Source organism: Dryobates pubescens, chromosome 13 (genome assembly GCF_014839835.1).
Source record: "Dryobates pubescens isolate bDryPub1 chromosome 13, bDryPub1.pri, whole genome shotgun sequence".
Taxonomy (NCBI): Eukaryota; Metazoa; Chordata; class Aves; order Piciformes; family Picidae; genus Dryobates; species Dryobates pubescens.
Window position 1 is genome coordinate 5,244,100 of NC_071624.1, and position 27,699 is coordinate 5,271,798.

At 41.0% G+C, this 27,699-nt stretch overlaps 1 protein-coding gene across 2 annotated transcripts in view; it reads right to left on the reverse strand.

Annotated features, from left to right (window-relative positions):
* The window catches only part of STAG1 (stromal antigen 1), a 186,314-nt gene that overhangs the window by 139,338 nt on the left and 19,277 nt on the right, over nt 1-27,699 (reverse strand). The window contains exons 2-4 of one of the 2 annotated variants that reach the window (XM_054166323.1): nt 19,541-19,675; nt 18,522-18,728; nt 3,542-3,676 (exon numbers count right to left, since the gene is read on the reverse strand). In XM_054166323.1, the coding sequence (XP_054022298.1) occupies nt 3,542-3,570 (29 nt within the window). In that variant the 5' untranslated portion in view covers nt 3,571-3,676; nt 18,522-18,728; nt 19,541-19,675. The remainder of the gene's footprint in view (nt 1-3,541; nt 3,677-18,521; nt 18,729-19,540; nt 19,676-27,699) is intronic. The other variant, XM_054166324.1, reaches the window with a different exon arrangement.

A 27,699-nucleotide genomic window follows, 5' to 3' on the forward strand; every position in this document is an offset into this window, starting at 1 on the left:
AGGCTGTACAGCTGCTCTGCACACACACACCACAATCCCCACCCCCCCATTTTCTTCTTACTCCTGAACTCAGAGAAAATACAAAGTGTCTCTAACCGCCTGCAGCTCTGTCAGGATTTTAACACTCATTGAGCAGAGAATCTGGACAGCATCCATCTCCTCATTCCCTACACATCTTGCAGAACTGCTAGAAAGTAATTTATCTAGCGGCAATCATTCACATCTTAAGAGACCAAAATTATCCTATCACTATTTTACATGTGTGTCACTATCAGCTGAGGGGAAAACATAGGCTTAGTCACAACTTCTTTCCTGAAGCTGTTGGAAGGGAAAATAATCTGGGCCTAAGGAAACTGCTTCATCTAAGAATAGAAGAGGTGCTGGTGCCTAAGGCTAAATCTTTCCTCTTTAAGACACCTCTAACAGGATGAAAAATATGGTAGAGTGTGAAACACCTACAAGAACAGGGTGGGCAGAAGAAGGCAGACAACTGAAAAAGTCTTTTAAGGTCTTAACTTTATTCTGCCTTTCTTTCTGTTGTGACACTGAAGTATACCAGAACAGCAGGAGTAACTCCAGGATCACCCCCTAAAAACTCTGGGTATCATTCTGATGTTATCCTAACTAGCCATTGAAACTAGCCATATGGCAATGGAACAAAGGATTACTGGACAGTCCTTTACCATGCCATGTTTCTCAAGCACCTATTTCCATTGACACAGTCGATTTCACATCTCTGCAAAATAAATGAAAACAAATTTACCTTCCTTCTATTACATAAAGCCACAGCTATAGAGCTTATACCACCTCCCTTAAAAACACATCATACCAAAAAACAATGTCCCTGTTTTGTAAATAAAAACACCTTTATAAGGTTTTATTGACGATGTTGCCGAGGTAGCTCAAGGTTCTGGCAGCAATAAATTCAGTAATGGCTACCACCAGAGCCAGTCTTGTGGGGAAAAAAGGCATTCATGAAGAAAAATGGCTAAATGCACAGGCTCATGAATCATGGATGAATCAGCTCTCATGGTTGATCTTCAAAATCTAAAGAGGAACATGCCTCACAATAAGTATGAGTCACCCCATTGAGAGAAGACTCCTAACAGTCACTCACCCGGGTCAAATACACCAGAGGGTGGAGATTTTTTCCCTTCATCAGTAACACTACTGAGTTAAATCCTGCCTTCACTGCATTCTGAAGCCAATTCTGTGAATCCAGAAGGATTAAAGACTTCTCCTTCCATATTATGACAACAGAGAAGAACTTGGGAGACAATATTTGATATGATCCCAAGCAAAGTACCTTATCAGACCAAACTGACTTTAGGAGTCTTTGTTTGAAATGGGTAGCTGAAAAGATTAGCAGATGTTATGAACAAGAAGAAACAAGGTACCGGAGTTGTAGATTACAATAATCCTTCAAAACTGCCTATTTAAGAGCTAGAAAGAAAACCTTGCCTTCTGTGTGTGGAACCAGACTGTGGCTTCCCAAACCTAAATGCATGAAGCCAATACCCCTAAACCAAAGGCTATTTCAAGTTCTCATCCTTGGGCCAGACTTGTCTTCTGATAGAAATCTGGTTGGGACCTACTGAATTAAGAGGCTGTCACTTACTTGGCTTAGACTTAGTGTTCTGAGCCTTTGGGAAGAGTCTCAAAATCTCTACATGAAAATCCTGCTGAGTTTTCTGTAAAAAGTAAGACCTAGTCTTGTTTATGAGCAACTAAAATTATCTGTAATACTGATGATACCACATCACCCTTTGCACAGTGGCATTAATTATTCCCATCTCTGCTAGAAAAAAGCAACATGCATGTTTGCTTTCACTTTCTTAATGTTGCATAATATTGGTGGTTCACAAACTTTTCATTCAAAACTTTTGAACAAGGAATTGGATTCAATCTTTAAAGATTACACTGACATCTTTAATGTCCCTCAGATTTCTTTGGTTGGTGTGTGCAGTTACCAAATCTACTAATATGCACTTTTTTCACCCTAAGCTCTACAATAATTCAGTCACTTCTTAAGGATATTTAGCTTCTTCAGACTAGGAACAGGAATATCTTTTTCCTACTGTTGTCTTGACAGAATTTCCTAGGTTTTGTCCTTGGCACACTTCACAAGCACACTCTCCTTGCTTCTTCAATGTGGCACATCCAGGAAAATATGAACTGAAAAAAAAAATTCTCCACAACCACCCTCAAAGCTAACCAGAACTCCCCCCACTGCCCTGGGTTGTCCTTCCTGCATTAGTTTTACCCATCAGGATCATTCCTGTGTTTACCCACAGCAGAAAGGAACACTTTTCAAAGAGCTTTTAAAGATTTTAGGAGGTTATAAGTAAGATCAGACAAATAATTCTGCAACTGTCCAAGCATAAAGTTTATTTTAAAAGGGCACCTGAAATCTTAGTTGTGGAACACCACTCTACCTTGATCAATTAAGCCTCTTTTACACTGTGAACAGACATTCATTCCAGCTAAAAAAACTAACGTTAGGTAACTAGGGAATGTTATTCAATCTATGTGGTGGCACAGGTGGGCCAGAGGAGCTGGGTTGGCCCTTGTGAGAGCTCCTGAAAGAAGGGTTGAAAGCCTGGAGGGGCAAGAGACCAGCTCTCTGAGCCAGCAGGAGGAAGGCACCCAAGCACAGCTGGCCCCAAGGATTCCACACAGGAGGAGGAATCCACTCATCAGCCCTTGGTGGGCTCCATGACAGGGGTGTGAACAGAGGAGTCAGGAATGAAGGAGTGAGGGTGAACTAGGGAAAAAGGGAGGGAGGAGAGGTAACACATTTTAGGTTTTGTCTCCGTTTCACACTATCATCCAAATCTTTAAATGGCAATAGTTTTCTACAAGTCAAGTCAGGTCTGCCTGGGAGGGCAACTGGTAAGTGATTTCTCTGTTTTTATCTTGCCCCCCGAGCTTTTTCATCTTGTTTTTCTCCTGGTGCTCTGTTGAGGAATGGAGAGTGGCCAATTGGGTGTCTGGTGTCCATGGTCAGCCCAGCACATCAACTAAAGCTTGATTTTGTTCCTTTTTCTAAAACTCTGTTCTGAACTCCACTCCAGCTCCTCTTACTTAGATTTCCACTCTCTTTCCAATCATTCACTTTATTCAGGCACAGTGATGTTCCTATTTGTATAGGCCTCTCTTCCCAGCAAGATCAAAACACGTTAATGCCACTTGCTGTCTTCAATTGTAGAAGCCAAAGGCTTTTTGCACAATAAATACAGCTCATTGAAACAGAGTATGCAACTGGAATATACAAACATGGTCATTATGAGAAGCCCATACACATTTCTGGATTCTCACAGCACTCAGAAGCAAAGACCAGTTTGCTTTCCCCAGTGAAGTTAAATCTCCATACATAAGAAATATCTTCTAGATTCTTTTATTTCTTTTACACAGTTTTTCAGCATATGACAACACAGGAGGCACTTCTCTCAAGTTTGTGCTTGATACTTGTGATCACCTCTCTGTTTACTTCAACCTTCTTAAAACTGAAGATTTCAAATAGAGAGAGAAACATACTCACTGTAGTACTGGCAAATCTGAAGTAATCATTTTTGCAGCACTCTTGAAAGTAAGAGCTACATAGAACTTCTTCTCAAAGTTATTATAAGACAGCTACTTGGAGACCTCTTTCATGAAGCAAATGTCAAAATCTAATCTGCAAAAGAGAGAGAAAAACAATTTGTTAACATGATTCCAAAACAGTCATACATTGACTAAAAAGCACTGTAAACCAACATGATCCATTTTGAAGTAGCATCCATACTAAACCACACCAATTTTGGAATGGATGATCCCCAGGACATCCCCAGCTTAATAATATTCTTGCACACAATTTTTACAATTCTGTTTAGGAAAATCTACCTTGTTTGGGTTGTTGCTGCTTTTTAAATCACATAGTATTTTGCACTACCTCCCATATTTGTTTATGGTAACTCTAATGTAAAACCACAAACAGAACTCTAATAAAATGTGAATAAATGAGATACATAAGGCTAAGCTATCAGAGAATGTGACCATCTTAGATTAAACTCTCAGGAGAAATGTTTGGTTTCATGAAAAACAGTCTTTCCTAGTTTTGAATCAAGACAAAAGTTCTGCACTGAAATCACACAGGTTTTGATAAAACAGGTAAAAGAATCTTTCTGGTAACATTCCTTTCAGTGGAACTCCCATCTGTTCAACCAGACTCTTTGGTTCACAGCTTTATGTGACTAGGTTTCATGGAACAGTGAGAAGCTGTGCAAATGTCTAACTGCCACATGAAGTATTTTGACCCAGAGAAGCTCAAGTTGCAAGTTTAAAGAATAAACTCGACTGCAATAGTGGTACCATGACTCCCACTAGTAACATCTAACAGATTAATCAAGGAGCTGACTAATCACAGCAGGCATGACTCTATCATTAAATAGCAGCACCATGTGACAGATGCAATTTTATATGTAATAAAACAGAGCTGCCATCCTATTCATCCATAAATGTTGAGTTCTGGAGAAACTCAAATGATTCATTTCTTTCTCCCCTTTTATAGATCCTAGGGCAATATAAGTAGCTGCACTGAGCAGTGTAGTCACAGAATGGTAGCTTTTGGAAGGGACTTCCAGAGATGACGTAGTCCACACCCCCTGCTAAAGCAGGGTGTCCTACACAGGTTGCAGAGGTGCTACCTGTGCTATTCCTGTAACTTGTTCCCATAACAAGATTTCTCAGTCAGATACTGGTCATTACTACGTTGGTAAAGGAGGCAACTACTCGTAACAGGGGAGTGACACATCATAAAGTCACCATTTCTGACATTTTAAAGAATTTATTGTGAATAGACACAGCACCAAACTGAAGTTTTGAGTTGATTTCCTGCACAAGGAAAAAAGGTTCACCACACTGGAACCACAGACACTGACAGTCACAAAATAACAATCTTTAGGTGGAATATGAAAAGAATGACTCATTAAATCTGCAATAGAAGAAAGCAGCTTTTATTTAAGCTGCTGCAAGTACTTTTTCCTCCTGCCATGACAATTACATGCACTTATTTTTGTAACACCTTTCCTTAGTTTAAAACAGAAGGAAAAAAAGTATCTTTTTTTTTTTTTTAAATCAACACACAAGCACTTCCAGACATGCACTCTTGAGTATGTAACTAGACATCAGGCAAAACCCACCCACCTTGGCTCTTCACATTAATCCTAGCAGGACACTGGGCATCAATCTTACTTTTCAGAAGAACTTCAAAAGTTCAAGAAAATCTATGGACATTTCATGTGAGGTATTTCCCACAGATGTTTAAGTCACCCTGCACAACTGGCATGAGGAGTTGCCTTTTTTAGTTTTCTTTTTCCTAACATGGTTATCACCCTTCACAATCCTTATGCTGTGCATGCCCAGATAGAGCAACCTGCAGCATGCAACTGCTCCAGAGAAGGCATAGTTGCTCAGAGATAAATGATTAGAAAAGCAAAGTCCTGGCCTAAAAGGAAGTATGGGGTGAAGGGTAGAAAGAGCCAGAAGAGAGAAGCTGGTTCAGAAGAACTAAAGAAGTTGGACCTACAGCCTTGACATGATGGTAATGACAGACAACCTGACAAACAGGGAACTGCAAGGTCCTGAGGCATTTCCTCAATGTCCTTGTGCTAAACAGGAAACTGCAAAACAGTGCTGGGGAGGAAAAAAAAATATAAAAATTAATAAAACCTTCAAATGTGGTTAGCTCCAGACTGGACCATCCAGAAGATGACCAAGTTGCTGATGAGCCAGAAAATGAATGACTCAAGAGCTGCAAGCCCAAAAAGAAAAAGTACAATCCTGCCCATGCTGTAGGACTGACCCAAAGTAGAAATCTTAAAAGGCAAGGAATAACACTCCCTGTTCCACAGCCCCTGTTACCTGTATCCCTCACATGTGTCCACTACAGTCCTGCCCTTCACAGTCTTAGGATAAGTGCCTTGTAACTTACCTCAAGAGTAACATTCCTCTGTGCTCATAAAAGCACCATCACTTGCTTCCCAATTCAGTCTTAAATTATCACCCATGTTTCTTAGGTTTGGTTAGGAAATAAGGCACTGCAGTGACTAATGCAAAGCTGTAAGTGCTTGAACACTGCTCTCAATTTAGCCATGTAATTCAATTAAGTTTGACAACTGTGGAAAAATCATTGATCCTTAAGGACTACACAAACGTGAACCTTCACATTTTTCCTGGCTCTAATAACAGAAACACCTGCTCCTTAGAGAGTATTTTCATACAAACCTGAAAAAAATCAAATTCTCCTCCTTTGTCTCATTCAGCCTGAGAATGGACAAGAGATACTGAAAAGTTGAAAGAGCTTCCCATTTTCACCTCTATCCTCAAGGAGAAAAGTGGGAGAAACTCTTCATACTACTGCCTTTTGAGTTATTTAAGTTCTAATAAACACAATCAAGTTATACAAGTTTAACTGGCAGTCAGCTGCTTCTATTTTAGGCATAAAAATAACAAACTGATGCTTCAATTTAATCCCAGTTTTAACCACCTTAGCATGTTTGCAGGTTTTTTTAATCTGCACATTATCTTTTAGGATGACAAATTTATGTTGGCACAGTTAAAAATGGCATGGAGATGAATATAAAGCAGGAAAAGGAAGACATGATTCAGCTGAAACATACAAGAAGAAAACTAGTAGATGTGAAAAGCAGCCTTTTCTACTAAGTTGTCAGTTTTATGGTTTTTTTTCTTTGATAAGTATCTCATAATGAGCTTAGCTTTACAAAATGCTCTACAATTTTATAACAAAGAACCCAACACATCCATTCCTTCAATATTTTCTGTAGTTCCTACTAACATGAAAAGCTACCTCTAATTTTTGCAGTCTTTAGATTGCTTATTTGCACCTCTGGTGCCAAGACTTAAAAAACAACCAAACTCACTTTCATCTCAACTACTACATTTAGCAGTAAAAGTTACATCATTACTCACTCCATTACCCAGAAGGTATCTAAAATAAAAAGTAACTGGTATTCAACTGACTCAACTCAAACCTCTTTCCTTGTTGACTAAGAGACCTTGACAGACAAGAGTTCATGCTAACAGAGCGGTATCTTCTGTTGCCTGCATGTCAGAACTTCATTTTCTACCTAAAATTACTTGCCTTTCTCCCTTGGTGCTCCCTGTTATGTCTTTTTTTGCAGTCTGAAAAATGATAGAGCCATACACTGCTCCATCTCACTAAGGCCCATAGGCAATTTGAGAACTCTGGATGCACAGCCTGAAATAGAGCGGTTTCAGCTGAAAAAGACCTTGAAGATCATTGAGTCCAACCATTATCTAACTCTACCCAGTCTGGTGGTAAACTTTGTCATTCAGCACAGTTCTGGGACCAACAGTTGGGAAAGCAGCTTTTCCAAAACAGACCGAGTAGACAACAACTTGAACACAAGCCAGCAATGCACCCTTGCTGCAAAAGCAAAGAGCATCTCCTGGGCTGCTTCAGGCAGAGCACCACCAGCACATTGAGGGAGGTGACCCTTGCCCTCTGCTCAGAACTGGAGCACTGTGTCCAGCATTGGGCTCTTCTGTACGTGAGAGACACGGACATATTTTGGTTTGCAGTAAAGAGACAATTTTTAGCAGTATGGTTTGAGTCAGTCTTTCAGTAGGAGTTACCAGAACAGGAGGCTGAACACAGACAATTGTTATTTCCCTCAGATCGCGTCAGTAAGAATCTACAGAAAAGGGTAATTAAGCTCACAGAGGTAACATGCATAATACAAGGAAAATGAGGCCAAGAACAACCCAAGACTGCACACAAAGTTAAAGCATTTATATGTCCATCACCAACTATAGCTTCTTTTCCCCCCGCCCCTGAAAGTATTCCCAGACATGTTACATATCCATGTGGGAACAAGAATTATCTCCTGGCAGCCCCTAGCTGGTCGTTTCATGTTGCCTTCAGTTCTAGTTCTCCCCTCTGTTGCATCAAGATGTAGAACAGACTCTACAGGGAAGACAGCTTGTTGCTGCTGCTTCACACCAATTGCTTTTAGCCTAGGAAGGTCCTGCCCAGTCAGACAGAGAAATAATCTCAAGTCTCACTTTCTAGTGAGCAAGGTTATTCTGTGCTCCTCACAATTACCGATGCAAAACCTCACACCGAAAGGTTACGCAAATCACTTCCTGAAGAGCTGGGAATAAAGTTCTTAAGTCACAAAAAACCTCCAGGTCATACTATTGCATTTCTAACACTATCTTCTGTCAAAAAACTGCATCAACTGGCAAAACTAATCAGTTTTTCCGTATCTTCTGCTGCCCTTTCCAGAGGATTGTCACCAATTCCTATACCATGCATGTCTGTGCTGTGGCACTGACACTAAGATCACACAGGAAAGCTGACACAATCTTGTGACAATGGTTGTAACAGCCTAGTTGATTCAAATGTCACACATCACTGAGAATTTTCTTTGATCACCTCCAGTGTTTTACTTCAGTAGTTTTTAACTACATTATCATATACTGTTTTTATTATAATTCTTAGGATGGTTAATACTAAAGGTATCAAATCAAGTGCTCTGTGCAAATACAGCCTGTTGATATGTCCTGCTCATGGACAGAAATTCCATCCTTTTTGATAACTTTTTTTAATCAAACAAAATAACCTGATGGACTAAGAATATGCAAACAAGGTTTCCTTCCCTTCATTATTCTTACACTCTTTCAGATATAATTGCTCCTCATTCTGCAGACACCCAGCGAGACACTTGACCTGATTTTCTGCAGCACTGAGCAGTCACAACTGACTGAAATCACTGGGGGCTATGGGCACTCTTTCATTCATAAGGCAAATAATTATGGTCTGATTGCACAAGACTAACAGTTAAGGCACTGAATTTTCATGATAGTCAAACATCTGGATGATTTAAGTCTGAATTAACAACTTGCTCCTTGCCATCTGTCCATTAGAATTATCATCAGCTATCTGCTAACTTCCTATCTACTTGAACATAAAATACCCATAACAAAAAATAATATCCAGAAAGCTAGGTCCTACTATTCTCAAACTGTAGGTCCATGAAGTCTTCTGCTTCTCCATACTAGGGTCACTAAATCAGGCTGCAGAGCAGCACAATGACTAGGTGTGTTTGGAAAACTCTCTACAGGAGGAGATTCCCCAATCTCTCTGGATAGCCTGCTCCAGTACTCTGGTACCCTCCAAATAATGAAGTTTTCCTTACATTCAAGTGGAACCTCTTGCGTTCTAGTTTGTGCCCATTGCCATATCTCTGGGCACCACTGAAATGAGCCCAAGCCCCATCCCCTTGGCCTCCACCCTTTTAGATATTGATCACCATTAAGAAGATCCCCTCTCAGTCTGCTCTTCTCCAGGCTAAACAGCCTTAGGTCTCTCACCTTTTCCTTGTGCTACAGACATTCTATTCCCTTAATTATTCTTGTGGCCCTCCACTAGACTCTCTCCAGCAGTTCCCTGTCTCTTTTGAACTGGGGAGCCCAGAAGTGGACACAGTATTCCAGGTATGGCCTCACCAGTGCAGAGTAGAGAGGGAGGAAAACCTCCCTTAACCCACTGGCTACATTCTGTTTAATACATCCCAAGACACCATTGTCCTTCTTGGTCACAGGGGCACATTGCTGGCTCATGGCAAACTTCTTGTCCTCCAGCACTTCCAAGTCCTTCTTTGCAGAGCTGCTTTCATTGGCCACAACAACCCCATGCAGAGCTACAGGCTGGGGACAGAGTGGCCAGGCAGAGAGGGACCTCGGGGTACTGGTTGACAGTAGGCTGAACATAAGCCAGCAGTGTGCCCAGGTCGCCAAGAAGGCCATTGGCATCCTGGCCTGTATCAAGAACAGTGTGGCCAGCAGGAGCAGGGAGGTCATTCTGCCCCTGTACTCAGCACTGGTTAGGCCACACCTTGAGTACTGTGCCCAGTTCTGGACCCCTCAGTTTAGGAAAGATGTTGAGTTGCTGGAATGTGTCCAGAGAAGGGCAATAAAGCTGGGGAGGGGTTTGGAGCACAAGCCCTATGAGGAGAAGCTGAGGGAGCTGGGGTTGCTTAGCCTGGAGAAGAGGAGGCTCAGGGGAGACCTTATTGCTGTCTACAACTACCTGAAAGGAAGTTGTGGCCAGGTGGGGGCTGGTCTCTTTTCCCAGGCAACCAGCACCAGAACAAGAGAACACAGTCTCAAGCTGCACCAGGGGAGGTTTAGGCTTTATGTTAGGAAGAAGTTCTTCATAGAAAGAGTGATTTGCCATTGGAATGGACTGCCCAGGGAGGTGGTGGAGTCACCATCTCTGAAGATGTTTAGGAAGAGACTGGATGGGATGCTTGGTGCCATGGTTTAGTTGATTAGATAATGTTGGATGATAGGTTGGACATGATGATCTCAAAGGTCTCTTCCAACCTGGTTAATTCTATTCTATTCTCTGGAGGTCAGCTTCTCACCTTTATAGGTTATTTCTCCCAGATGCAGGAGACTGCACCTGTCCTTGTCAAACTTTGAGGTCACTCTCTGCCCAACTCTCCAGGTCTCACTGAATTGCAGCATGTCATGACAAAGTGCCAGCCTCTCCTCAAAGTCAAGGGAGATTTTACTTGCCATAGAAACTGTGGAGCCACCTTCAAAACAAAAGCCTGAGCAATCTGTGAAAACTTGCAACAGACTGAATAATACAGACAGCACAGCTGATCACTGTACAATAGCATAAAGCTTACAGGATAGTTGAGTTCAAATGCTTCTTCCAGAACAGGTCTGTTAGCTGATTTCTTAGTAAACCACCTCAGCTCACTAAGAAGGCATAAAAGTTTTCAGGGGTTTGCATGGTTAACTTTAATGGGTCAAGCCAGGCTTCCAGGAGGCTCAGAAACATCTGTGTGCAGGAAAGCAACAGGAGAGCACAGCTGGACACAGATGAGACTGCAGGAGGGGGACTTCTCTTGCAGTACAAAAACTGCTGCAAAGATGATGGAGATAGAATAAACTCTCTAACAAAACTAGACAAGTAATGGGTTTAAACTGCAGCAAGGTGAGACACTGAAATTTGATAAAGACTAGGGAAGGACTCCAACAGCTTGCTCAAGCAAATGTGAATTCACCAACACTGAGGACTTTTTTGTTTCCCAAGTGGATGGGTCACCCTTGGGACCATGTGCGTGTTTCCAACAAACATAGCAAAGGTTGTGATGAAAGTATTCCTGGGGGATTGAAAGACCTGGGGAAAAACAGGCAAGGCTTTGGGAACCCAGCCTGCTTTGGGTCTGAAAGCAAGACCTAACATGCTGTGCCTGTTGGAGAGGAAGAGGTCAGAATTAAACCAATTCTGACATCCCTTCTTATCCACCACTTCTTGTACTCTTTCTGTGTCTTTACCCTCAATCAAATCCATGTGCAACAGTAATTAAAATTAAATCCAGTGATTAAACTCACACTCAAGCACTTCAGGGAGGGACTGCTTATTCCCACAAAATGATCCACATGGAAAGGAAGGCAGGAGTCCCTGCTGTAGCCAAACATGTTGAGGTGCTCACACCAGCTTTGGATTTTCAGCACAAAGCACCATGGGACAAGAGTGTCCACGGCCTACAGGCACACTAGAAACAGGGGTCTGCTACCTCAGAAAAGTGTTTACTCATTTGTCATTTTTCTCAGCAGTGGACATTTGGTGTTCTATTATTCATTGCATCTGGAAAACTGCCAACAATAAAACCAATTTTCACAAAAAGCAGTAAAGCCTGACATACAGAATGCTGGAAGGAAAAAAAACCCTCTCAGAATGACTCAGGATTTTGGTCTTTGGGCATGTTTGGTTTGCCTTTCATTTTTTACCTCGTATGGAATTCTGATACAAAAAGCCAGGAGGAACTGCAAAACATTGTCCAGATTATCAAAGAAAATACGCATTTTGAAGTGACAGGTAAATTAATACTTTGGGAAGTAACTAATTCTGATATTCATGTGAACTCAAGAGGGATGTGCACAAAGGCTTGAGGAAAACAAGCTCATTAAAGCAGTAACTTCTAAGTTTGCAGAGCTCCTAACGGAAGAATAATTACTACAGAGAGAATTTTGCACATGTTAACACAGAACCACTCTGAAGGGTAATATTCTACCAATTTCCTCATAGGCACCTCCAAAGAGCATGAAGGTATAATGGTCTTCAAAAGAAGATGGTAGTGTGGAAGGACTATGTTAAAGCATTCCCAGCACTGAAAACCACTCATTCAGAAAAAATACATCTTGAACTACAAGCTTTGAGAAGCAGCTCCAGTAATTTCCTAGCTGTTTCATGTGTCATGATCCTTGCCCTTACAAAGATGCCACGACCCAAGTCCAACAAGCAGCAAAGATTTCTGGACATTATCAGGTGTGAATGAGGTATACATACCTACTCCAGAGATAACCCTTCCCAAGTTTTAGGCCAAGAGTTTTTCCACATTATCAGTGCAGGAACTTGAACATCCTGGAGTACCAGTTTCCCCAGGGCAGGGACTTAAACATAGCTCATATGACAAAACCCCATGGATTCCTGTACTACTGCTACTCCTGTACTACTACTATTAACAGGTTAGCAATTATAGAATCATAAAAACAGTTTGGGTTGGAAGGGACCTTAAAGATCATTTAATTCCAACCTCCCTATCCATGGGCAGGGACACCTTTCATTAGACCAAGTTGTTCAAGGTCTCATCCAATCTGGCCTTGAACACCTCCAGTGAGGGGGTATCCATAACTTCCCTGGGCAACCTGCTCCAGTGATTCAGATCCATCTTAAGCCTCAGCCTGATGTAGCTCATTGGCATCTGTCTTACTAAAGTCCCTACTTCACTCCACCACAATCTGTGTGCACACAGGCAGGTGGATCTTCAAACACTATTAAATCCCTTGTGTTCTGAGCTCCTTAGAAGAGAGGTTGTATTTAACAAAGGGATTAACAAATATCCAGCAGGCATTATTCTAAGTAGTGCTATCTCCCTGCAGTGAGGCCATCTAAATATCCTTGCTTGTAGTAAACATTTTTAGCTATTCACAGGGGTGCTTCTCATTTAAGTAGGTATAAATTTCATACAGAATCGTAAGTAAGTTTTTTTTCCTTCCACTGTTAACTATTTTTAGCCCAAATAACTGTGTAAAGTTATTTTTATAGCCAGAGGACCTAAATTACAAATACCTGATAAGTTCCTAAAAAGTTTGTGAAAACTGAACAAAGAACCACAAAGTAGCAGAGGCACAAGAGGAAAGATGTTAGCCAATGAAGTCATTAAATAGAAACACAATGTTTAAAAATTCCAGAATCAAACCCTACCTCTCAACCCCAATACCTTCCTGAGGAAATTCAATCCCATATCAAACTAGACACCCTTCACCTACATCTAGCACCACTGCAATTCCTCCTCTGAAGGAATCCACACCTGCAGCCTTTCTGGGAAAACCAGCCTTAAACCCCATAACATCCTAGATACCGAAAAAAGATGTAAGTAATCCCACACCCTGATGATCAGCAAGACAAGCCAGCAACTGACTTCATTCCTCTTTATCTTGAAATGTGTTTCAAGGTCTCCCAGTAAACCACACAACCCTATTCTCCTACTTCAGGAACTTTTTTTACATGCTCACCAAGATCAAGAAGCCTGATAGGTCTTTATTCCACATACAAGAGATGGAAAACAAACCAACCAACCAACAAAACCAAACACATCGAAACTCATTAAATCATTCCTCTTTACCACTCAAGTGAGCCAGCTATCTTCAACACAAACTAAATAGCATCTATAAACCACAAATTCAATTCATCCTTCCAAGCCATCTGTGGTACTACAAATGTATTAAGACAGATCACCAGTCTCTCATTCTGTGATACCTTACTTACCTTATGAAGAATAACTACAGAATCTGTATGCTGCTCCATGCCTTCAATCCATCCCAACCTGACGCTGCCTCAGTCTAAAGGCACTGGAGCAGACCCATAAATATGATAAAATCTTCATGGGTTTACTTAAGGAAAGAGATTCAAAAGCCATAACCAAGCCTCCTCTTCTAAAACATACAGACAACACCTATTTTTTTTACTCAGAAAAATCATACTCTATGAAAAGTCATCCAGGGTATGACACCAAGCACTCCATCAAATGTTCCCAGAGCCTACACTGGTATTAGGTTCCTGTCCACCAGACCAACACAACTACTATCACAAATCCAACAATCTCAAGTTCAAACAAACTGTGATGTCTAGGCAGTGTACAAGGAAGCACAGCATGTGCTGCGAGTGTGCTTACCACTGCATTCCTTCACTGATCTAAAGAGATCTTTCCCCAAAGACACAGCTACACAAACCTACAGAATCGCAGAATTGGTTGGGTTGGAAAAGACCTGCAAGATCATTGAGTCCAACCATTACCTAACTCTACCAAGTCTGGGGCTAAACCATGTCCCTCAGCACCACATCTCTATCTTTTAATCCCCTCCAGGGATGGGGATTCAGCCACCTCCATGGGGAGTACGTTCCAGCCTTTGGAACCCTTTCAGGGAAGAAGTTTCTTCTAACATCCAACCTTCCCTGGTGCAACCTGAGACCATTTCTTCTCGTCCTATCACTTGTTACTTGAAAGAAGAGACTAACACCCACCTGGCTCTGTGGTAGTTTTAGACTGTACATTTAAATTTTTTTCACAGCTCTTGAACAGATAGTGGTAGAATGTAAATAAATCACCATTGGGTGTAAAAAGGAAAATAATGATAACACTAAACAATTCCACTGGAGAGTTAACAGACAGACTAGTTGTACAAAACAACCTCTCCCCATTTTCGCTTCTTTGGCTCCGGCTGATGCTTCTTCTGGTTTTACTGACCTTGACTGCACTGCTTTGTTGTGACTGGCATTAACAGTAAGTTCTCTGCTCTTTCTCTTGTCCCTTTTGTATACATGGGGTAGGGAGAAGCTGTTGCAGCTGCCCTGGTCTTTGGCCAAGGGTGTTCTTGTGCTGTTTATTAACTGTAAATATTGTAGATACTGTATATTTTGTACATATTCATTGCAGATTGTAGTTTAGCTTGTAAATACAGCTTCATTTGCTTCCAACCAGGCTGGTCTGGCAAACTTAATGTTGGGGGGAATTTTCAACCCACCATAGGCTCCAACCTCCTTTCAGGGAATTGTAGGGAGTAAGGAAATCTTCCCTCAGACTAAACAACCCCAGTTCCTTTGGCCACTCCTCACAAGACCTATTCTCCAGACCCTTCACTAGCTTTGTTGTCCTTCTCTGGACTTGCTCCAGGACCTTTCTCCTAAGCAAGGGCCCCAAGATTTTACATACGTATACACACACACTAACATTTTTAACAAGTCAAACAAGCATCATTGAACTGTCCTCCAATAGCTGCTGCTGACTGCATGCCCTCCATTACTATGAATAGCACAGCTCAGGACTTAAATCAGCTCTACAACTAAAACCTCTGCTCAAAAAGTGTACCTTAAAAATACTCTCCTCTCATCCTCCCATCTTAAAAGAACCCAACCACAATAAACTTGTGAGGAGAAGCACATTTTTGCAACAGGCACACAAAACCATGTTGGACCTACAAATAAAAAGCCTTGCAGTTTCCCCAGTGACCATAAATGCCTCACACAGTAATCAAAATTCAAATCCAAACCCACACATCCCAGACTCACACAACTCACTAAAGCCCCGAGATGACTTCCCTGAAACTACACAGGTGAACAACAGCAGCAGGGCTGGCAGCAAAGCCAGAAATAATGATTTAGCAGTAGAACACTTCACAGTACAAAACCATTCCACTTCTCACTCCTGATCCAAAAGACTTAGGAAAGCACATGCCTAGAAATTAAAAAGTCATAATCATTTAAAATAATGGACTCAAAATGCCTTTATGAGTTTCCTCCATCCTTGTAACTTGCCTCTCTGCCCCACAGGCAATACCTATTTCTACATCCTCCCCCTACTACAGCCGGCCTCACAGCAATTTATTGCTTTCTACTTCTTCTGAGCTTGAGGATTGCAATTTTATTTCAGGCAAAAGATGTCTGGTTGAGAACCCTGTCTTACTTTTTCACAGCAATGTCAACTGACTTAGAGAATACATAACACCTCTAGGTACAAGCCTTTCCTGATACAAAGAGGAGGGGAAAAAAGGAATCTGAGAACTCCAGAAATTAAAGATAAGCTAAACAAGGTTGGCTACCCACCAGTGTTCCCTAACAACCTCCCTGCCACACCAGTCACAAGAAATCAATGAAAATGAGAAACAGGAGAAAAGTTATTATCAAGGGCTACACAGAATTGGAAATAGTTCTACACAGTGCAAAATGCAGATATGACAAGGGAAAAGACAAATTAGCACCCCAGAACAAGCTTTACTTTAGCTCATTAAATAATCCTGAAGCAAAGCTTTTACCATTTGGTGCTGAAATGATTTTTGTTTAGTCAACAACCCTAGGAATACTCAGGAGGAGGGAAAACTGTCTGTTCTTCACTGTTTAAAACCATATTGCACATCACAATAAATGCATTGAGAGGGAAACTTTCAGGGAGGTTGGGGGAAAAATTATCTCTTTCACTGTTTGTTCCTTGCTCCAGATACAGGAGTGATGACTGCACCCAGGAAGAAGATAACTGCACTATGTGAAGCCAGGCAGAAGCTCAGCTCTGAACTGGACAAACTGAAAAACAGACATGAGTTACCTGATATAAAAGGAGGAGAGGCAAGCATAGAGAAGCCAATGCACAAACTGGATAAGAAGCTGATCCAGCTTCATTTCCCAAGGACTTCACATCCAAGCAGGCTGTTTGCCCTTCATCTTTTGGCAATTTTGGAACACGTTGCCAAATGCAGGCAGATCTGACAGGACAAGTACCTCCAGAAACTGCTTTTCAAAATAAATACTGGCTGAGCTTAGCTCATGCATGTGGTGGAGGGAGGAGCCAGGATCAGTGCTGCTATTTGTCCTGTTTACCAGGCACACAGCTCAGAGCTTGTCACCTAGGGGTGCCGCTCTGCTCAGCCCAGGAAAGGTGCTGAGGTGCACAATACTGCAGAGTAGAGGTGCTACAAACAGGGTGGGCAGCCTGCACAGACACAGGTAACTAGTGGATTTACTGCAGTAAGGAACAGAGTTGCCAAACAGGCTTCACTAACTCTACTGACCGTGCAACTTACTTACCTTCTTCCTCTTTGCCCTTTAACATGTTTTTTTCCTCATGACTCAATATAAATATTTATTTGAAGACAGAATGACAACTCAGGCTATGACCTATCACCAACGTATTTGGATGCCCAGACTGCAAATTGCAAAGCCTCATGCTCCTAGGTTTCTTTTGGTTTGTTTTTGGTTGTGGTTTTGTGGTGGTGTTGTTTGGGGTTTTTTTTGCCTTTTCAATATATTTTGCACTGCTTACACAAATGTGAGACATCTTTGTCTATTTCTGAACAGTTACTTAGACAAGCAGATGAAAAAAAACTGGAAACAGTGTGCCTGCGCCCAAACCAGCATCGTCCATTTTTGTGTCACTGTTCCATGTACTTTCAGGTCTAGTCAAGTGCTCTCTCCCAGTAACACTGACACAAGTCCTTCCTCCTCAACAAGGAAGATTTTTTTGATCTGTGAGGTGTTTACCAAATAGTCCATTGGACTAATGCAGCTGTTGGAGTCTCTGAAATAGGTCACATAATACTTAGCTAAAACAGACCACTTGGAAGAGACGAAAGAAAGAAAGAAGAGAACTTGCTCTAAAATGATGGTAATGAAGAGTTCCAGCATGAACTGGCAGAACACTGTTTTTCTAAAGATACACAGGGAGCAAACCTTCTGCCACTGGAAAGCTAGAACATGAGCTTTTCCAGCAACCCAAAGAGTAACCTGTTCCCACTGAAAGGAAAACAAACAAACAAAACCCCCACACCACAAAAGCAAACCATCACACAAAGAAAACAAATCTCCTCTCTACTCCCTTAAGACAGTTAACCGTGACTGTGAACTGAGAAAGGAAATGGAGGATTAGCTACCAATTGACTAGAAATAGCGTAGCTGCAGTGAGATGCCTCACAGAAAATAGGCTGGCAGATGAAATCAGGAATCTATCTACAGGAGCCATGCTGCACAAACTAACATCTCCAGGGAGTTGAGCAACAGAATAACTTAGAATCCCAAAGCTATCCAGACATAGCCAAAAATAGTTTTAAAAGGTGTTGGGGGTTTAGGGTGTCTGACTGGTTTCACAAGTCTCTGGAAGGTCACAGCTCCGCTCAGAGGAAGACAAAATTAAGGCCACTGTTCAGAGCATGTGTGACACTACCTTCAACAACTGGAACAGGAAAACACTCGCTACTTGCAGAATTCTCCATGCAGCTGCGATGATGGTCTGTAACAGGCCTGTTAATATCAACCTTCTGCTTAGGTATACACAGCTTTACCAATCTCTGTGCAGCAAATAGGAGACCATGGGAAAAACTATCAGATGAGAGAAGAAAAAACCCTCTGGCCTAGAAGAGAACTGACTTACCTCTACCATGACATTTAAGACCTTGAAAAACGTAAAAAGTAGAGTTCTCTAAGCACTGCTGGTAAAGATGAGTGAAACTCAACAGAAGCTCTAGAAGAGAGAAACTGCCATCACCAGAAGCTGAGGTTCTGCAGCCAGAGAGGAAATTCCAGCAGTTGATCCACACAAAAGGTTACTTTCCCCTCTTACACTTCTTGGCTTTTGTTTCTGCAGAGAAGGGATCAGACTACAGTTTCAAATGTTGCAGAATTTGCAGTCACTTTCTCCTGCACTACAGAAAGGTAGGAAGAGGATTTTCAGTAACTTCTACACAGTTACATAAAATGAAAATACATATGGTAACTAATACTTGAAACTGCAAGGCTGTTAAGAGCACAAGTGAGAATATTCTGAAGCATTTCCTTCAGCAGATTCTTAATTCCCATGAGACAAGAACAAGTTCTAACTGAAAACTGCAACCCCAGGAGTTAAATAAGGGAACATTTCTTCTAGGGAAAACTCTATACAGAAAAATATTAAAAAGATGCAAGTTTTAATTTTTCTTGTAGCTGGCCTTACCTCCACCTCCCTCTAAATCATTCAAATAAATTTAAGCACTAATCTGTAAGCATTGCCTTCATCCCTGAGAGAGTCAAAGCAAGCTATTCCAGAGTATGCAGTACATAAGAGTACATTTAATAAAACATCTAACAATCATTTACATACTACACATGTCAAGAAAGTTGTTTGGTTTTTTTCCCCCCTGGGGTTAAATCAACACTTAGCACTTTCACAAATCAAGTTCTCAAAACACAGAGGACGTAACTACATATCAGGGGAAACACACACACCCCCCAAAACACAGAACAAATATTTTCTCTTTCAGTAGAGATCTGGCCACATTCTGGCTCCTTCCTTTACAGTAGCTGTGATACTGGCTGGCCCTCAAACAAACCAGTGAGTGGAGGGTGAGGAGACACTGGAAAAGAAGAGATGACAGCAAGCAGCTCAAGTCCTACTGCCCTCCCTTCATTTCTTACCACGATCTCTTGCTGCTCCCATCCATGCAGTAAACAACGCTACGACAGTGATTCTAATTGCAACTGCAGCATGGCTTGTTCCTTTCTTCTGGAGAACAAGTGAGTCCAACACAAAAGAAAGTTCCCTTTATTATACTAAAAAGAAAAAAAAAAAAAAGGCCAATTATAGTTTTGAAAAAACACTAGTTGATTACAGTATCATAACATACTTGCTAGACAACATTATTTTCACTTATAATCTAGAATGTGTTACCTTCAATCATTTGTTCTCTCATATCTTGAGGCAATGTGAATTCAAGACTGAAAATAATGGCCTGACAATAGGTTGATCACTCTGAAAGTAGTATGTGAATGTTCTCCACTTAAAGCAGTGCGTATAAAAACCCCAGAAGACACCATTCAGAGAAGGAAACACAAAGAAATTAGGAAAGAGTCCTCAGCACAATACTTTGCGCTGAGTTTGAGAACAAACTCAAACCAGATGTCAATGGGAATTAACATCTTCAACCTCTTCAAAAACCATCTGTGTACAGTCAGTGCCTGAACTTTGGCTATAAAGGCCCCTTACTCCTATGGCTGGACTGGACTGTGGCCTTCTGCCCATCAGAGTTCAGGAAATCACTTAGCTGTTTTTAAAATAATTTTCAAGTTGGTGGTACCTGGATCAGCTCCTGAACCAACTCCCACCTTGTTCCTATGAGCACAGAATTGGAACCACAAGGAGACACAAGCATGCAGGGCAGAATGGGACCACCAGGCTTTCACTGGCCTGAAGTGCTACGGGAATGCATCAAACCTTGCAAGTCAGGAGAATGAAGCAATTCATCACCATTTTCACTTTCATCATACAATATAGATGTCCTTTAAAAACAGACCTTCATGCTCAATAAATACAACACATTGTTTTCAGATCAGCTGACTACGTATTGCTTTCCTAAGCAAACTCTAAAGGCGTCAAAGAAAAAGCAGAACAAGATTAAGGCAACTTCAGTGTGTTTTTCTTTTTTAAATAATCTTTGCATAAACAGAAAACATCTAAGTATAGAAGATGATAGTCAGTTCCTTGCCAATACATGCAGTACCCTACCTAAGAATTTTCTCCACAAAATGACCTTACCCTGTTTTTTAGGAGAGAGAATGAGGAGCGGGGGAAGGGCTACCTTCTTTCTGACTCACATTTCTCATTTTTCTATCAGTATTAGTCTGCATTAACAGCCAAATCATACACACACTCACACACAACACTGCCAGTGACCTACTAGAAAGTTGCTATAGCAACGACTGCTTTCAGAAATACATGTTGTGCATTTTAAGTGCCATCATAGTGTAACTCAGCTGTCAATTAATAACCACAGCTCAGAGCAACACATCACATACACCGAAAAAATTAAGAGATAAACACTGTGGCTTTATGTCCACAAAAGGAAGTATCTGGAAACCCATCACAAGCTTAGACCCACTACCAGTAAAAACAACAAAACAAAACAGACCCCATATGCCCCATATTTAGCACTAAGATGCGACTCTTGCATTTCTATTTAAGTGCACAAAATTGATGAAGCATGAAGAAACTTTGCTGCAATCCAGAAGGGGGAAATAACTCTCATGTGTCATTAAATATCTAATTTAAGCAAGTCCAAGTTACTTGTAAAATCATCTACAGGAGCATACAGAAAGTATAATTTATTTTCCCAGTTTGACTAAAATCCCTGTAATAAGAAATGACACCGCTGTATTTTAAAATGCAGTGAGGAAACTGAAAATTGACTATATAGTTTCAACTTCATTATGCTTCATGAATCACTTGGTCAAGTTTTTTCTAGTTACCAAAATCAGTGACTCACACTGTATCTTTCTCTAGGCATCTATCACTTTTTGCTTGGGGTATGTGGTAGTGATAGTTTTATACGCAAAGCACAATCACAGCCACCAAGTACACATCTAAAATGCCCACTGGTTACTCCTGGAGAAGAAGCTTCAGGAAAATTCAACTACCAGAATTAAAACTCAAGACAATTTGATAGCATTGCCACTGGTAGCTCATTTAGCACTGTTACCTCTCAAAGCCCTGCCTTACTCTGAACAGGTTACTTTCACTAAAGTGCATGTGATAAATGTCACCATTTTGCCTCTCGGCTATGCCACATGTCCACTTCATGGACTGTTCTGTCTGGTCTTTGAAAGGTGAGTGCATTTTAAACTGGAGAATATTGTTTGTCTATAAAGCATAAAGGGTAAGTGGAGAGTTTTACAAAGACTCTGGATCTGGTGGAGTGGGTCCAGAGGAGGGCCATAAAAATGATCAGGGGGCTGGAATGCCTCTCCCTCAAAAACAGGTTGAGGGAGCTGGGATTGTTCAACCTAGGGAAGAGAAGGCTCCAGGGAGACCTAATCACCACTTTCCAGTACCTGAAAGGAGCCTACAAGAAGGATGGAGAAAGACTGTTTATAAAGGCCAGTATTGATAGTACAAGGGGCAGTGGTTTTAAATTAGAGAACATCAGATTTAGATTGGGTGTTAAGAACAAGTTCTTTACTACAAGGGTAGTGGAACACTGCAACAGGTTAGCCAGGGGGGTAGTTGAGGCCCCATTCCTGGAGATATTCAAGGTAAGGCTCAGCAGGACTCTGGGCAATCAGATCTAGCTGAGGATGCCCCTGCTCACTGCAGAGGCTGTTGGACCAGACAACCTTTGAGGTCCTTCCCAAACCAGACCATTCTATGATCACCAACTGCTGCCTGTGTCAGTGACAAAGACTGCAGTGGTTTCTCAGCTGCAATGTGACCTTGAAAAGCATTTCAATTTCCTACCTCACAGCCTCTAAATCCAATTCAACTCATGTTGTCACATGACAAAGGTAAAGAACATTTTCCCATTGCATTTTCTGCTTTGTGATAAGCATCAGGCTCTCACAGTACCCAGTCTTCGACAAAACAAGTACTGATGCTAGTTGAAACCCTGCAGGAAGGTATTTTGGGTATCAGAATACAGAGTAAGATACACTGCCTGGAAGTAAGCAGCTCGGTCTAGATGAGCTCTACCATGGACATCAAGTTGGCTGCACACACGTAACAATTTCTATATGGACTTACCACTTACCCATGATTTAACAGCGAGCATCTTCTAAAAATTGAACCACAACCAATTCTTCTAGCTCAGGTAAAACAAAGCCACTTTGAAAGTATGATCACAAGAGAGCTGTGAGATCTCTACAGGCTCACCAAACAGCAAGGCCCAGAGACAAGAGGTACAAGGGCACTTCTCTCTGACAGCCACCTGGCAGTCAGTTCACATGTGCAAAGCAGGCAAAAGCACAAATCGCCAATGTTTCATTTCCAGTTATAATCAATTAATGCTCTGAAGAACAGCAAGGAAAGCATTGCCTAAAAAAGTTTCTTTTCTTCACATCAAGATGGAAGACAATTTTTTTTCCTGCTGCCTGTGAACAGCTGGCAGCAGTCATGAAGCACAGAACTTGTTAAGCAATATTGTTTAAATATGACAATCAAGCTTCCCTTAACCTTTCCAGTGAGATACCAGTAACCACAACTTTTAGAAGGTTTATAACAAGAATTGTAAACCAGATTTTTATTATTTTTTAATCCAGAACTTAGCTGATCAGTTTCAGGAATAAAGTCTCTAAATAACTGAGAAAGAGGCAAAATGCCTTAACCTTGAACAAAACAAACCCCAAAACAAAAGCAACCAAACAAAAAATCACCACAACCAACACTAGTATAAATACATCTACGATTACAAAAGCATCACACTGGGCAGAAGGACTTGTGAAGTAAGCTCTGAGGACAAATGTTTGTGCATAGCCATACTGCTCCAGAACACTCCCTCCAAATCCTCACCTTCCCAACTGGGTTTTGTAGCAGTAACCCTTGGTAATTTTAATTGCCTAGTATTTACCTTGTATGTTTGGGGCTTTTTTTCTTACTAAAAAATGTTGTTCTATCCTACTCCAACAAAACTACCCAAGAATAAGCAAAGTCATCTTTTATTACCATCTACATTTAATGCTACAGTTGCTCTCATTTGCTTTTCACATCTACTTCTCTTCTGGTTCTTCTCCTTTATCAGCATAAAATTCCCACTCATCTTGACATGCACTCTGTGATCTCCAGGCACCAGGTGAAGTGCACAGAGCAGAGTTACCCCTCAGCAGTCTGAATGCCACAGCCAGCTCCAGCTCTCCACCAGCACAGCCAGACCGTACTGGATGGTTCTCCTGTTTCTCCTTTGCAACTTCAGGAAAGCTGATTCCTCCCCACAGCCCCAGTGTGAGAACCCTGTTCACACTATTTTTTGCCTGGTGCAGTTTCCTCTCCCTCACTTTCGATTATCATTACTCAAACCCCACAGGTTTAAGCACAATAGTAACACCACCCTGACTGAAAACAACTTCCTTCCCTAGTCCTTTTCTTCCCTTGATCCCAATCCCTGTTCTGTTCCATCACTTCCCTCATTCTTAATTCTGTGATCCCATTTGCATTCCTGTTACCAAGTTCTGGTCTACCAGCAAAATCACCTTTGAATGTCTGCTCCTCTACCTTGTTTTCAAACACTTCATAGATTTTCCCAGGCCTCCCTTTCTAAATAGGAAATATTTCCAGCTAGTAAACATTAGTCACAACTGCAGAATATATTCCTTTGACAATTTAACTATTGCTATGCCACAGCCCATGTTGGCAAGAACAGTTCAAAAAATGAGGGCAGAAGGAAGGAGAAGAAACTGGATATATCTTTGCCATAGGTTGAGTATTAATCTGCTGCTGTTCTTATCTTGCCTCATGCCAGCTTCAAAATGAAAGTGCTGTCTAGAGAAAAGTATTATAGGGCTTGAAGTTCAGATTGTAACATGAGAGGTTTCCTGTTCCAGTTGCTACTTCTGGGTTCTGGAGTTTTGGGTTCCTTTTGCTGAGACAGCAGTGAGACAGAGCAGGACTGGGGAGTAGGTCCCTGGCCTGGGCTTTTAGCTTGCCAGCTTTCTGCTGTGCTTTCTCTGCAAACAGGCTAAGATAATTGTGCATTTGTATTATTATTATCATCTCATTTATTCAGTAAAATGTTACTTCAACTCTTTAGCTCAACCTGGAGTTTTAAGTGTGTTACTTCCCCTCACTTCTGTGTTGTAGGGAAAAGGCTGTGCTAAGCTAGCACAACCTTTCAGCAGCAGCCTGCTGTCACTTTGGGGGAAGTATACTGTTGAATTGCATGCTATAAAAGCCTCCAGAACTTATTTGTGGCCTCAGAGATTTAAGTACAAGTACTTCTTGGGTTCTTTTTACTCCAAAATGAGTCTCTATATTTTATCCTCTGCTCTGCTTCTGTCTTTTTATTTGGAGAGGATACAGTGCTAGAGTTTGCATAAACAAGATAAGGTTTACAATATCCACCTGCTTCCTCTCTACAAAGATTTACCATTATCATTAAAAATTCGAACTGTGATGTTTAACATTGATAATTGATGTGGTCTTCTGGCTCCCTTAAGATGGAAGTCAAAAGGCCATGTTAATACCAGCTTTGTTATGAAGATCCCACCAACACGATAGTTTCTTATTAAATTAACACATTAGCCCTAATAGTAAAATGGATTGTTTAAATTAATCTTGCATGCTGTTTTCCCCAATAAACTGTATGTCACACAGCTAATTTTCACATTTTAATTCTTAAAAGGTACTAGCAATACAACTGTGGCACTCATCATGCTTTCCTTTTGAGGACTGGGTTTCCTTGCTTTTGATTTTTTGCCTTTGCTTTGGGTTTTTCACATCAATCTGCATAAGGTTATATTTATTAGCAATCTTGCAATAATTCCGTTTGTCACAGGCACTGAAGAAAACAGGTGTCACATCTGACATGAAACCTCAAACAAGCTGATTTTTTTTCCCCCCCAGTGAACAGATCACTGCTCCCAGTAAGCTGACACATTGCAAAAACCACATTACTTGAAACAAATAAAGCGCTTCTTAAATTAGAAGTAAAACATTCATCAGTACAATTTTACACATTACTAATGAAGTAAAATAAAACCTGACTTCCTGTTGCACCGAGCGACGCACATTCTCATCCTGCAACCCCTGGCTGCCCAAGGGTGACAGATGAGTGCATTAGTTCTTTTTCCCTTGGGAACAATACTAACAACTACTGAAAAAGTAAACAGCTAAACCAACTCCTCATCCTGACAGGAAGAAAATCTCAAGCAACATTACTTTGCTCTTGCACATGGATTTCCCTCAGTCAATGCAGTAAGTGGATTATGTAGTTTGGGAACAGTCAAACATAATCCTACTTTGAAAAAAAATAAAACACAACCCACAACACACCACAAATTTGCAAGAACATATCATGAGCCACCAAGTGAGATCCTGTACCTGATCAACTAACTTCATAGGGATTTCCAAGAAGGTATGGATGCATTTCTCTATTCCTTCTGGGAACGTACTTGCTCTGTTTTAAACTGTATTGAAGAGTTTCTACCAGAATATGAACATTCCTTCTGTCTGCAGGAACCACAAACCCAGAAGTCTTTGTTGCCATGCTGATAAAAGAGCTCTCTTTCTGCTGTTTGCCCAGCTGAGATTGCTCTATACTTATTCTTCCCTCATATCTGCCTTTTCCAGCACTTTCATAAGCTGTGGAAACAATGAGGCTTGGTTCTCAGCAGATTACTGTACTGCAACTGTGTGGGTTCTCTGACATGTAACCACAATTTAAATCCTGCTTTTATTTCGAAAAGTATGTGTATGTTGGAGAGCAATGAGGAAGGGGAATGGTATTAACAGAGTAAACTGTAACTAGTTATCTACCTTTACAGAAACTGCAGAAATCTAACATTTGGACATTCTTCATCCCCTCCAAATTCCTTTGAGAGTGGTTCAGGAGACACACACAGTAACTCAACCTTTCCAATGCATTTATATATCATGTCTTACCATAAATAAATAAAGCTGAAGCCTGCTCTATTTAAAAACTAAACTAAAATTTAACAATACAAAAGCACCTCACACTGATGTCCCTTGTCCCCTCCTGTATGGAGCTTCCCAACCCCTCCTCTACCGGCACTGGCTGTCCTGGGAGGGAGAGGAGCAAGTGAAGCACATGCTAAGCTGCAAACCCTTAGAAAACCAAACTAAAACCTATGAATCTTTAAGAGGTGACATCAGACTGCCTGCATGGATATAAATTATGCAGACCACAAAAACCCAAGACATTTAACAACTGGGTTCTTGGGTAAATTCTTCTGTTTGCATGTGTTTGCCAAAAATCTTAAGGCTTCTTTGTTACCTTAAAAGCATTTGGAATGTACACAGGGAGTTAAATGTATAGTGAAGAATTATTTTAAAGGATTGATTTCTCTGCTTCCAAACTAACACACGTTTCTTACTTCAAAGGTTTGTTTCAAAAATTTTCCAGAATTAAACAGCTTAATAACTAACTAACTTCAAATATGCCAGAGCTCTAGCAGCACAAGATTTAATGCTCATCATTTTGCCCTTCTGTTTGTTTATATTTAAGAGAAGGAAAAAGGCTCAAAAATTAGGGAAAGGAGATAGTTCAAGCAAGTATTTCCATTGGACAAGCATTTTTTGCTCATAAGCACACCACCTTACAATCTCAAGAAAAAAACACGTTCTCTTATTAGTTTATAGGTTAGGAAACAGTTTATATCTCTTTAAAAGATTTAAATCTAAACCTTGCACTCTCTTGGCTGATAAAGACCTCAAAGTACCCTTGACAAAATTAAAACACCAACTGAAGACATAAGTAATAGCTATAAAAATGTTCAGAGAGATTTTCCACCCCTGTGTAATTTCCCAGGTAATGTCTATCCCCACAAAACTCCACTGCCTGAATAGAAACCAACTGGGAAGCTACCATAAAGCTCTTAATAGTAAAACAGTGAATGAAACACCACCACATGAAGGATTGCCTTCTAATAAAGGAATAAATAATAAATGACAATCTGCTAAATGGGAGGTGTTCCTCTCAAACACACACCTTAGCCCAACTCAATTCATTTTCCAGTGACCACTTCCTTCACAAGTAAATTCCCAGAGTTCAACATTACAGGTTTAAAAAACTCCCACTGCCCAAACATCAAGACCTTAGCAAAGTTGTGTATGCAGAGAACACCTATGTCTGTTACCC